Source organism: Solanum dulcamara, chromosome 12 (genome assembly GCF_947179165.1).
Source record: "Solanum dulcamara chromosome 12, daSolDulc1.2, whole genome shotgun sequence".
NCBI lineage: Eukaryota > Viridiplantae > Streptophyta > Magnoliopsida > Solanales > Solanaceae > Solanum > Solanum dulcamara.
Window position 1 is genome coordinate 7,149,584 of NC_077248.1, and position 14,617 is coordinate 7,164,200.

The 14,617-nt window shown below is 27.4% G+C and overlaps 1 protein-coding gene across 1 annotated transcript; it reads left to right on the forward strand.

Annotated features, from left to right (window-relative positions):
* The first annotated feature begins 8,170 nt into the window (after positions 1–8,170).
* Positions 8,171–12,938, forward strand: LOC129877122 (GDSL esterase/lipase WDL1-like). The gene is made up of 6 exons (XM_055952601.1): positions 8,171–8,325; positions 9,392–9,469; positions 10,298–10,435; positions 10,548–10,624; positions 11,619–11,759; positions 12,402–12,938. The coding sequence occupies exons 1-6, from the start codon at positions 8,206–8,208 to the stop codon at positions 12,616–12,618; spliced, it is 771 nt and encodes a 256-aa protein (XP_055808576.1). The 5' UTR covers positions 8,171–8,205; the 3' UTR covers positions 12,619–12,938.
* Positions 12,939–14,617: the final 1,679 nt, after the last annotated feature.

Below are 14,617 nucleotides of genomic sequence, written 5' to 3' on the forward strand. Positions count from 1 at the left end.
TTCAAGCAAACATGAAATATTTATTCAGTTTATAATTTTTTTTCTTACAAAAGTTGTTAAACTAATTTTTATCACTTTAAAATGACTAAATTTATGGCTAGTTATATTACTCATGAAATAAGTTTGACTAGAAAATATGCCCTTTTCAAATTTAAATGGGATTAAAATTGTCCCTTCTCCATTTCTCCTTTTTCTATCCCGATGTAATTTTTTTAGGGAAAATGGTCAAAAATCTCTTTAAACTATTTGAAATGAACAAAAATATCTTTCGCTTATAGTTTGATCCAAAAATGCCTCTGCCGTCAAAACTTTGGTCTAGAAATGCCCTTATTGTTATTTAGTGGGTCAAAAATGTCCTTTTTCAAATAAATATATTATTTATTTTCTTTTTGAACACATATTTTTTTGAATAATATTTATTTTATTAGAAAATATTTATTCTACTTCAATTAGAAAAAAAATTAAAAAATAAAGAATATTTCTTATTTAATTATAATTGTTTTTATCGTTATTTGAATAAAAATTAATGATGGATTTAATATGATCTTATATATATGATATACATTATCCATTAAAACTTAGAGTACATGAAATTATTCTTTTTTAATTGATAAAATGAGATTACAAAGAATAAAATAATTCCGTACATTTTTATTACCTAAAGTGGTTTAAATAGAAAGAAAACAAGAATGGAGTTCCTTAAAGCAATGTTTTTATAAGGAACAAGATTTGTCTTTTTAAAAAAAGTATATTTATTCGAAAAAAGACATTTTTGACTCATAAAATAAAAATAAGGGTATTTCTGGACCAAAGTATTGACGGCAAGAATATTTTTAAACCAAAATATAAACGAAGGATATTTTTATTCATTTCAAATAGTTTAAAGATATTTTTGATTCTTTTCCTTTTTTTAAAAAAAAAAAACTTGGGTCCCTTTGATAATTCCATCTCTAGAAGGACTCCTTGGATCCGAATGAGAATAATAAAAGCAAAGCCTTTTTATAACTCAAAAGAAATTAATTTATTTAAAGATAAAATTTAAAATATTTTGTCTTACCCTACTCTACCACTTCCTTGTACGATACCCGCTCACTTCATCACCCCAACTCCTCCCCCCACCCCCATAACCCCACTCCGCCTAATCCTTCGCTCTATTTATGTAAATTTCCCTATAATTATTGTTGAGGGTACGAGGAGAAGAAGTGGTAGCACTGGGTAAGAAAAATATTTTAATTATTTTAAAAAATAATTTCTTTTTTATTTAATTTTTAACAATGTGAAATGCTATGTGACAAAGTTTTTAAAAATAAAAGAGAGAATGTATTACACATCACTTAGGTGTGTTTCCCAAACTAATGGATGATAATTTAAATATGAAACTCACACTTTCAATAATTTAGATGTGAAACTAAAAAAAAAATTAAATATATTTTTGATACTTCACTCATAATTTTACATCGCATATCTAAACGGATCATTATATTGTAACAAACTTGAGATATTGATACAATAATTATAGGAAAATTTACATAAATGTACTACATTAAGAAAATATTTATCAATTATAGCAATAGTATTTTTTTTTCACTGAACACTTATAATACAGTTATAATACAATTTTAATACATATTAGCGAGAATAATTTATAAAACTCATATAATACAAGTTTTATTCATTGATAATATATTTATCACATACTTTGATACACTTATAATATATTGTGTCAATTTCTTACCAAACAAGTATAATATAATTTAAAACACTTATAATACATTTATATTGCATGCATAATTCACTTTTAATACATAATAAATATATCATAATATTACTATAAATAATAATAAATAAAAAATATCATTAAAATCAGTAATTATTTATTAAAAAGTATTTTTTCAACTAATTTTTCCATAATTATATGTTCTTATCCATCAGTATAAGATTATGAGGTAACAATAATTTATTCAATTCTCATTTTCGATGTGTTATATTTTTTGGTTTAGAAAGCTACGGTCTTCTAAAAAGGCACTTCTCCTCGTGATGCCATAAATACTCATAAATGGGCACATGGTGAGTTGTATTAAGTAATTAACAACATATTTAAATTTTGACTGGTAGAGATTACTGTGGAGACTGACAAAAAAAAATCGAATCTTTAGAATATAATAAGCTGGTAACTAAAGGTGAATATATCAACGTACACGACATATTATTTTATTGGCATGCGTATATGGAGCTAGCTATTTCTCTGATTTCAAATTTCGATTTCATTTTTTTCAAATGTAGAATTTGATTTATAAATTTATATTTTATATTTTTTTTTTATTATTTTAATTTTTTATAAAAACAAAAAAGAAGGAAACTCATGCTCAGGATGAAGAGGTTGTTATACCATGTGAATTAAGGAATATATTAAAAAATAATTAGTTATAACTATTGTTGACTAGTTAATCTTGATAAAAACATATGTATTTGAAAGTTAGTAATTACAATTATTTATTTATAAAAGAAATATGAGACAATTTATTAATACGATGTCTTAGGACATATATATGACATTTAAATTTTATAGGCCCTTTCAGGCGAATAAAGAGATAAATCATTTGATCTTGAAATAGATCATTCCGACTATCCCGATCCTGACCCTCTTTAATAGGTTCTAGTTTAGGATGAACTTTAAGAAAATCCAAAGATATGTCTAAATAAAATGATTTTATATATCATATCCAAACAGGTCATTATATTATCAGAAGTTTGAGATATTGATGCAAGTGCGTGTTATATTACAGCCATCCATATAAGACAAAAGTATTAAAATTATCTCATTGTTTTGAATTTCATATTCAAATTATTGAGAGCGTGAATTTTATATCTAAACTATCACTCATTATTTTGAGAAACTTAAAATTTTTATTTTTAAAAGAAATTATAAAATTCATTTTTTTTTGAGGGAGTAGTGTTAATTTAATTTTTAATTTTAACTAATATTAATAGTTTATTTAATTTCTGTCAAGGTAAAATATTTTGTACATGTGACACCGTATTTTTAAATAAAAGAGAGATTATAATACACACATCAACACTATTAATTGATGTGTGTTTCTCAAATTAATGATCGATAATTTATGTATGAAACTCACACTCTTAAGAATTTAGATATATATTTTTCTTTTAAAAAAAAATAATTTAAATATGTTGTTAGCGGTTTACTGTAATTTATTCAATTCTCATTTTCCATATATTACTTTTTTTTTTTAGTTAGAAAAGTAGATAAGAGTCCAGTTCTTTTTTTCCACACTATTAGTTGAGGTGTGTTCCATGATATTTGCACCAAGAAAAAGTATATTCAGATTATTTAAAGGGGTCGAATAATTTATTGTCAAGTATATCATTCAACCTTCTTAAAAGCATTAAAGCATGAATATCTCAAGAGATTATTATATTAATTTTAAAAAATATATAAAAAATTATCTAATTTTATGAAAAAATTATAAACTCACATCTTACAAATCCACCCTTAGAAATATAATGAGTTGTAACAGTCCGTACTTTTTCTAGTGAAGATTTGCTAGAAATAAAGGAGAAAGTGAGAAAATGAACTGTGAGGAATTAGGTCCGCGACACAAACCTGTGAAGGATTTATAGGCGGGAATTTTTGATTAACCAGTAGAGTGAGCGTCAAGTACGCGATGCGGACTTGACTAATTTTGGTTCAAAAATCACCGTCGAAATTTTTTGGAAAAAAAATGAACTATGAGGGAATCAGTCCGCGTCGCGGACTTGTTCCCCACAGGCCAAATTTTTAGTCCATTTCAATTTTAATGAGGGCGTTTCGGTCTTTTTCCCACCTTTTCCAAACTTAACCTAACTCATTTTGGGACTAAAATTCGTCCCTAATCAATACCCTAGGGGTATTTTCTCTCATTAAATGCTTAAAACAATTGAGAGCAAGAACTAAGGAGAAGAGGACAATCTAGAGTTCAAGAATTCCAAGCCCATTCTTCAATTTTCGCTTAAGGAATCTACATTCCAGGTATATAAGGCTACTCATAACATTGGACTGAGTTCATCCTCGTGCCCTACATCTTCATTGATTCGAGTTTGAGCATAAATTGAGTTTCAAGGTTCCATGAATTGAGTTCTTGAGTTATTATAGTTTCTATTGAGTTTTATGTATATTTTAATATACCTTGATGAGTTTCTTGAGTTGAGTTTTGTTGAGATTATGGATTCATATTTGCATCCACATGAACCCTAGTTGAGTTTTTCATCAATTATTTCATGTATTGTTTTGAGTTTGAAAAATGATTATTTTCATTATTTAACTGAGAAAGAGTTTGACCTGACAATGAATTTGAGAAATCTTTTACTTATCATCTTGAGCATGAAAAATGTTTTTTTTTGTGTGTGTATATATATATATATATATATTGAGCACCACTACATTTAATATCTATTTTGAGATTGAGTTAAGGAGTCAAACTATGTTTTTTTTAAATGCATTCCTTGAGTTGAGCACCACCTGGATTCCATTCCTTTGATCTATGTTTATATTGATTTTGAAGAGAAGAGATGAGTTGAGAAGAGTTGAGTTTGAGCTTAGTCCAAAAGAGACTACTTGAGTTGTTTGAGTTATGAGCATAATAAATTATATTTTGAGAATAGTATTAAGCACCAATTTGGGTAAGAGTATAGAACAACTCGAACCTCATAAACTACGTAGCTAGCGTAGTATAGGATCATTTCATTCTAGGATCATACTGTTCATTCGGGTGATTCTTCATTGTCCCAAAAGAGGACTTTTATTGGATCCAGAGACGAGTTTGCGTCCCTTACTGTGGCAAAGTATTGAACGACTGTGGCAACGACAATAATTCGTTGTATCATCACTAGCTATTAAGTGGTGATTGACGGTTAGAGAAACTCTCCAGGATGTAAATTATTATATTTTATACATTGAGTTGCATTGCTATCTTTTAAAGTATTGTCCTTATTATATTTTGTGCTTATTTGAGTTGAGTTGTTTTCAGAGTTGAGTTCTTGAGTTGAGTGTTCTGAGTAACTTTTTCTTTTGTGATTTTACATACTCGTATATTCCACGTGCTGATGTTATTCGACATGCACTGTTTTATAATGCAGATACATGTGATAGATTTCCTCAACCAACGCATCATTAAAGATCAATTTCTATCCAGCTTTTGGTGAGACCTTTTTGCATTCAAAGGCATTCTCGAGTTTTTATCTTTTCAGTTAATTAGTATTAGTTTGAGGTAGCCGTAGGTCTGTTCCGATACTTATTTCAGAGTCAGTATTCTAGAGACTTCCTAGACTAGTGAACATAGTTTAGTTTGTTTCTTGAGTATGAATTAAGCATTGAGTTATTTATTAAAGAATATCAAGTTTCATGCCTTATTCTGCACATCTGATTTTATTTAGGAGTTGAAGTCTTCTGCTGAGTGAGTTAGCCAAGTAAAGTGGTTCGGTTGGGACCAACAATGATTTTTGAGTGCCGACCACGTTTAGGGTGTAGGCTGTTGACACCTAATTTTGACCCTCCACAACGTAAATCAGCTACCGAGTTTCTTTGAATTTTGAATATTTTTTAAATAATTGGCTTTTATAAAAAATAAATATATTTTCATGTTATTCTTAACTATTTTTATCTTTTTATAAATTTTAGTATAATATACATATTTCTGTATAACTATATCTTTGATTACTATTTATGTAGTTATTCGAAAATCATCTCAAAAAGATTTTATTTTTAACTAAATATAATGTTAGTTAGGTTAGTTTAATTATAGTTTGTATTTTTAAAATTTTTAGTTTTTTTCTTAAAAAAATAATAATTCCACAATCTCCCACATCAAAAATATTTGTGGGATTTGGGGTTTTTGGAGCCAATATAAAGGCACATATTCTTATTAAGAAGAGGGAAGAAATGGAGGTTTTTAAGATACCCCAAAGTTAGAAATTTTCTTAACTTGGCTAGGATTTTGGACTCTTGTTCCCAGCCTAAAAGTTGTGAAAATTTCTAGTTTTCAATCTATATTTTTCTTCAAGAAAAATAGGAGATTGAAGTCGAAATTTAGACTAAGAACAGTGTTCTTATAACATCGAACTCACGAAGGTTCGATTCTAATTTTTTTTTTTTTGTGGATTGGAGTTCCATCAAGCTCTTGGGTGGTGGTGAAGTTGTCTTCCGCTCATCGTCTTCAGTCTCGTTGCCCATTTTATTACTGATCAAGTAGTGTTTCATGGATTTTTTCATCACTTCAACTAGTACCGATTGATGGGAGATCAAAAAGGCCATCATTGGGGCAAACGATGGTCTATTATTCTTTTGTATTTGTTTAGTCCTTTGGCTCGCTAGCTTGACGGTCATAAAATGAAAAGAGTTCCATCAAGCTCTTGGGTAGTGGTGAAGTTGTCTTCCGATCGTCGTCTTCAGTCTCGCTGCCCGAAATGAGGTAAAATCTTTTCTCAACTTTATTTTATTTAATTATTTCATGTTTTATATTTAGTTGATTCAAAGTCTTATTTTTTTTAGTCAGCATGTATTAAGGATAATTAAATTAATGATAGAAATTTCTTATAGTTAACATGTGTTAAGATTATTTCATAAAAGCTCTTAGTTTTGTTCATTAATTTTTCAAGTAGTTTTCTTTGACAATATAGATTTTCAGGTTTTCAATTTCTTCTTTTAACATGATTTATATAACAAAAATATGCTTAAAATTATTATTTAATTAGAACTCTCATGGCCTAATTGATTTAATTCTTTCTTTAAAATTTGAGCTAGTATAACGTATATATTAAATCCGTGTTCTTTAGTTATTTGAATATATTTCTTCTTTTCTTTTCTTTGTCTATATATAATACATGTTGTTAGTCACATCTAGGATGTCCATCAATTTAATACCTTAACATATCATAATATATTCTTTGGTTTAGCTTAAAATGAGTAGATGCTTATGTAATTTTATTTTGGTGCATGTAATATCGATTCGAGTCCATCTTTGGACTCCATCCTTACATATTGTTGAGTTTTGAATCTCTCATCATCTTGCTCAAATTGCTGAAAAGTTGATACATAGAAATGAAGCAAATATACATGGTTTGAATATTAATATTGGGCTGTATAGAAGGAATAGAGGTGGAAAACAGTGTTGTATGCACTGATATATAGTATATATACAGTCCAATATGTAAGACAATAATATTGTATACACTGATATATAGTATATATACAGTCTGATATACATTGATATACAACAGATACAGGGAACAAATAGGTGATATACAGTGTGTATACAGTTTGATATATAGAAATAATATTGTATACATTGTATGCAGTGTATATACAATCCGATATACAATGTATATACAACTGCGATATACAATAAAATTGGGCTTAAGGCCCAAAACGCAGATGGCCTAACAGCTTAGTCCAGGCGTACAGAAACTAAGTGTCGGGTCATATTTTCATGTGTTATTTACTGTTTATTTACATTGATTTGGGTTGTAATAATTAATTTACTTATGTTATTTATGCTTGCTTAGATATTAATTTTAATTTGTTTTAACTTAATTAGATTCCCCTAAAGATAAACAAATTCATGTTAATTTACTCTTTAAATGATTTTCTACCTTTACTTTCAATGTTTAAGTTTGATTATTTTTTCTAAAAAATAATTTTAAAGTCTTCGTTTCCTTTTAAATTAATATTTCAAAAGTTAGTCAAATAATTTTTCAAATCGTCAGATAACTACGCGTTAGTGGCCACTTTGAATGCTTAACACCTTCTCAAAGTGAAAATAAGAACCTCATGCCTTTTTTTCTGAATTTTTAAGACCTAAATCTGTTAGGATCTTTTAAATTAAATTTTCTTAATTTTTTAAAAAAATTAAGTGGCTACTCCTCTTTTTTAAAGTTAATTTTTTCTATAAAAAATTAAAATTGATTTTAAACCGTAATTAACAACACTTTTAAAAGTTAAACTTTAGATTGCAGTGGAGACTGACTAAACGTGAAGGAATACCAAAATCATGACAGTGCACGATGTATTATTTTATTAGTATATGCTAAACTAATTAATCTTTATCTCTTGTAGGCATCATCCCTTATAAATACAAGAGCTATGGAGATGTTTGTAGCATCAAAAACCGAAAATTGTTATTACTTAGAGAAAAGACACACACAAAAAAAATGGATCCAAAGATAGGACCAGTTCGTCCATTGTTCGTTCTGTTTGGTTCATCAATAGTGCAGCTAAGTTATTATTTTGAAGGCTGGGGAGCAACCCTCACTGGGCTCTATGCTCGCAAGGTATTATTATCGTATGAAAAAACAAATTTAAATTTTAAATTTTATAGATTTACTTCTCCATCTAGTCTTTGACCTTTATTTTAAAGGTTCAAATTTTAAGTATTTCTTCGTGATAGTGATTCTTCCTTTTTGATTTAAAGATGATATTCACATAATAATATAATTAAGCGGGACGACATATAAAAGTAGTAATTATAGTCTATTGTGGGGCTATTACAAGTTGAATACTTAGTACTAGTCAAAATAGATCTTTCAAAAGTAATTCTAGTAGATCTGCAATTTTTTTCCTATCTTAAAGATATTTTTATGATAGCAGTGTTAATTAGTTTATACGATCACGTTTCTTCTTCTTTTTAAATAATTTATTTTAAAAGAGGAAAATATTTAAAATAATTTTATTTTTTTCGTTTTGCCCTTTCTATATTATGTTTTTAGGAGTTGTTTGATAGAGTGTATTAGATAAAATAATGCTTTCACTAAATTTTATTACACTGTTTTTGTTGCAAATTTAAGTCTAGTATAATTAATATCAATATTACTTATACATCCTATTAACTACTATTCTTATACATAATAAATCATGACATTGATACCGATATCATTATCATATATACTTATACATCTTATTTAATACTATTCAAAAATTATACAATGTATGTTATTTCCCCCCTTTTTAATATAACAAATTAAATAGTCAATAAGAACTAATGTCTTATTATCACACTATAAAATAGTTTATTTGTCGGATTACAATTTTGAATTCATAAACTTTAAATCTTAGTTCTATATATCTCTAGTTCAGATCGATATAGGCATTAGCAGGTCAAAAAGTTATGCCACCTTTGACTTGTAAATGAAACGCTCGTAAAAAATAATCTCTTATGACTACTTACAAATTGAAAAGAAGAAATTGATCTTTTCATATCTTTTATATACGTACAAGTAAAATTGAAGATCTATTATAGCAAAAGTGAAAATTTCTTGTAAAAATTAAAAGACATAAAACTAATAAAGAGCTTTCTATTACTAGATATGCCATAAGATTGATAAATGTATTATATTGCAGGCTGACATATCGATGCGTGGATATATTGGTTGGAATACAAGAAATGCTCTTAAAGTTTTGAGCACAGTTTTCCCACAGGTATGTTTGATTTGTCAGCAATTTATTAACAAAAATGTGTAACTCAGATTCAATTTGCCCGTAAGGACATGATTGAGTGGTTGAGAAGGTCTTTCATGCGGGAGGTTTGAAATTGAATCTAGTCTCTATTTGAAGGGCAGGCGTTGCGATAGAGGTTGTGGATTTTTTTGTGAATTTCAAAAAAAAATTAAATTATTAGATGAGATGATTTCAACTGAGGTTCTGAATATCAAAAAGCTATAAATTTTTTTGACTATTCATTACTAAAATACTCATTATTTTCCCATTGAAATTATCCAATGAAAAATGTTTTGTGGTTATTTTCAAGGATATTTTTAGTTGAATTAGTGAGAAAAGATAAAATGTTCAGTGACTATTTTCAGTATTTCAATGCCACTCTGTTTTTCATCATGCGTTTTTTCAATGAGCTGGTTCGATGAAAATGAGATGAAAAATCATGTTTTATAATACATTATTTTCATTGATTCATGATTGAATAAATCTATGTTTCTAGTAGTGATTTGCTATTCAGAACTCATTGACCCAACTAATTTAATTGCACACCGTTAAAAAGGTCATGGTTCTCTAACGTAAGTTCTCAATTATATGAATCCAACCCCAGATTTCTGATTCAATATGAAGGTATATATGTCATGCATCCCACCACATCCCTTGATGGTAGCTAAAAATTAAGACAATTATTTTTATTAGAACTAAACCCAATAGTTAGACCTTATTTTCTAGTCGATGTTCCATAATTTTTTATGATATATTTATTTTTTCAACTTTTTTTAATCTAGAATTCTAATTTGGGTAATTCTCATGCAGAATGATAAAATTCAGCCTTCTCTAGTCATACTTTATTTTGGTGGGAATGATTCAACAGATCTTGATGTTCCTGGCAGCCCTGGTGTCCCTATTGATGAATATGTTGAAAACATGAGACAAATTATACTTTATATCAAGGTATACATACAACCTTTTAAGTTAAACTCATTATTTGTAACCTTTTATTTAATTAAGCTAATTCTTAGGATGTCAACTTAATTTATTGTTTTGTTCTAACAAAAATTTGCAGGGCCTTACATTAAACACTCGTATAATTATGCTAAGCGCTCCTGCGGTGAACGAGCAACAAATTATCGACTATTATGGGTAATTAACCTCGATATTAAAACTTGACTTCTTGTTTAATTTTCAACTAATTTAACTAGAGGAGATAAAATTATGATTCGCTCAATCCATTTAGAAATTGAACGAATTAACGATCCGCATTTTAGAGGAAATTTCACAAATAACTATTATAAGTATCTTAACTATGCTCCTTAGCTACAGTTTGCCTAATTATGCTCATAACTATAATTTCTTTTGCTATGGGTATTTTCGTTTGTATATTTCGCTTGTCAATATACAAACAAAGTATGTATATACAAATTATGTATTTACATATTTAGAAATTTTTCAGAATTACATTTGTACATCGCTTGCCAATATACAAATTCTATATTTATACATTAAATAATTTTTCTTATACAAATCAAATGTATCAACAAATCATATACAAATAGGATAATTATATACAAATTCTGAATTTATGCAGTTATGAAATTTTCATAACTTATGCAAATCAAATGTATGACCAAATCGTATACAAATAGCTAGGGCAAGCATATACAAATTCTCGATTTATACAATTAGAAATTGAATTATACAAATTAAATAGAAAAATTAATTAAACTGTAGCGCATTTTATAATTAATTGAAACTATAGTTTAAGTACATATTAACCATAAAATGTTTGCCATTTCACGTAATTTTTCCTTTTTTTTATCAACTAAGTTCATATATTGTCTATTTGATATGTTATACTCCTTATGTAAAAAGAAGTTTTATAAGAAATTAGAAGAAAACAAAATTAGAATTTAAAACCTACCTGAACAGATTAGATTGTGATTCAGTTTTTAGCCCGTTTCAATGGAAAATAACTTATGAATGGGTCAACAACCTGCTTATTTATTAATTTATTCCATTGTTGTCATTTTCAATTTCAATTTAACCGCTCATTCAACGCTCCTAAATTTTACTGTTCTTTAAATGTATTAATTCATCCTGCTTCTGATTTTTAAATATTCCTACTTGGAATTACCAGGAGTAATCTAGGTAGAACAAATGAGAGAGGTCACAAATACTCAGAAGCTGGTATCAGATTGGCCCAACAATTAAAGGTGGAGGTTATTGATTTTTGGTCAGCGCTCCAAGAACCTTGTGATTGGAGGAATACAGTCTTCTGGTAATAAAAAAATTGTTATACATACTTCTTTTGTCTCGAAATAAGTGTTGCTTTAGTCAAGTTATTGGGAAGTTTAACATTACTTAAGAGAGTTAAAGGTGTTTGACCAAATTTTTATGAGAAAATAAGTGCTTTTGAGTTGTAGCAAAAATTGTGTTTTAGAAGTTGGAAAAATACTTTTTTTTTAGAAATACTTTTGAAACCTTGACCAAATACAATCGAAAAAGTATTTTGCAAATTAATTAGTCATGTATAAACTGCTACTCTTTAAAAAAAAAAAATCAAAAAATATTTTTCAAAATAAACAGATTTTGAAAGTTTGATCAAATGACCTATAACATGCTATCAAACACTAATTTATATGTACTTATAAAAGATATATACACGTAATTACCTAATATGTGACATGATTGTGTGTATAAATATTTTCTATTTTCTTCATTCCAAAATACTCGTCATGTTTCATCTTTTAATTTTCAAATTACAATAATTTTGATCAACATTATAAGATATATTTTTTTACAATATCGACACGAGAAAAATGACAACTTATAATACTTTTAATATAGTTTTTAAATATATGAAAAAGAGTACAAAAACTTATGAATATTTATAGTGGGGTTGAATATTTTTTTTGTGTAGGGATGGAATGCATTTAACAAAAGAAGGAAGTGAGATTTTGTTCAATAAAATCACGGAGGTAATCAAAGAGACAGATTGGGAGCCAAGCCTAGATTGGGACAAAATGCCTGATGAGTTTTCTGACATTGGGCGTAATAGTTTCTACCTTGAGAAGCTGATGAAGGGTATAAATAAAATGGCGGGAATTCCTAATTCTCGTGAACTTAAATCAGAATAGGCTATCTATATTATATTTGTTGGGTATAATATTTTCAGAACTCTAGTACGGAATGATTTGTGCACTAATCTATCCAATAAAATAAAAATATGCACGAAAATAAAGATTAAGCACTAGTCAATTTTCTATTTTAGTTTCATGTTTGATGTGTCCAAATAAACTCTTTTGCAAAAGAGTACCAATATATGTTCCTGGGAAGGTTTTGCCTTTTTCTTGGAATTATGGTTTAATTTGTTTTGTTGTAGGATGTTTCTGAGAGTGCTATCCAATAATGTATTATGGAAAGTTATTAATGTTTGAATGGAATAATGATTATGATATTTGTCCATTGTTTTGTTCAATACATTTTGTTGTTCATTACATATTTTTTTGTTTAATATCAATTTTTATTAAATGTTTTATTTTATACATAAGAGAAGATCTTTGAGTTTTTTTCTTCTTCAAAATTTCATACTGTAAATGGTTTTGTTGAATCATTTTCTCCACATGTTAGCAGGAGAAGTGAGACTATCATTATTACAAATTATCTGCCTTCTTTGAAGAAAGTATAATTAAAAAACAAATAACCAATTAATTGAAAAATATGAGTTAAATCCTAAAATAATTATTGAATAAACACATATCCAGTGTTATTTTGCAACTGGGATTTGAACAGATAGTGTGTAGGTAGATTTTATCCTTATTTTATAAAGATAGAAAAGACTCTCGATTCAGAAAGATAATTTTTTGAGAAAATAAAATTATAGTTGAATGACCATGTGAGAAATAGACTTATGCAATTGATTGCTATTTTGATTGTCTTTTATATCATAATCAAACAGTCCGAAAATCTCACTTGTTCACTTGATATGGATTTACTGAGAAAAAAAGGATAATGCATAAGTATTTCTAAATTATGATTGAAATCTCAGCAACACACCTTAATTACTTAACTAGGATTCTATTAACTCCCCCTCCCCCCTCCCCCCCCCGAACCCCCCGAACTCATTTTTTTTTGCATTGTTGTGCATCTTTTGTGCTTATGTGATATCTATAATCAAGTAAGTTGGATGTGTTTGTACACACTCGCCTGCTACGTCAATAAATATATTTTTTAAAATTTTTTAATTTCTTTTAAGTTTTTAATTTTTTTATTTTTTTATTTTCTTTATCTTGTATTTAAATAAAGTTAGTACACGTAACTTTTTAATTTTTTTTCTTCATGTATTTAAACTTTTAAATTTTTTTTTACCTTCATTCATTGTCTTTTCTTTTTTATTTTTCTATTGATTTTATTTACTCTTTTTATTTTCTTTATCTTCTCTTTAGATTTGATTCCAAATGCCTTGTATTTAAAATAAGTTAATTTTGAATTATCAAAATAAGTGAAAAATTAAAACATTAAAATTAAAGGATAATTTTTAATTATTTTTAAAAAAATCCACATAATTTTCTAAAAATAATTAAAAGTGAAAAGTTAAGAAATTAATGAAAGAAAAAATTAAAAAGTTTAAAGTGAGGAAGAAATTAAAATAAATATTTTACAAAAGTGAAAATAATTAAATAGGCATAAGTTTTAATTAATATCAATAATTATGTGTACTAACTAATTATAAAGTTACCAATTAAAAAAGGACATGTGTCTAATTTTTTCACTTATCATTTGTCTTCAAGAGAGTGTGCACACTCTCTATGCAACATAAGCTTTTAGGGTGTATTTATTTCATTTTAAAATAGTTTAGGAGGGGATAGTAAGACCTTAGTTAAGTTAAGGTGTGTCGCTGCAATTTTGGTAATAATTCAGGAGGGTACTTATGCATTATTCCGAGAAAAAATGTAAGCTTTTGGTCAAGCTCTTCATTCTCGTGGAGATTTCTCGGATGTGAATCCAGATTTGAAGTATGTGAGACATTTCTACCCATCTCCCTATCTCAAATTTATCTATATCTATCTATCTATCTATATTATTATAAAAGTATGAATATAAATGTTAGTTCATCAAAACAATCTTTTAAATATT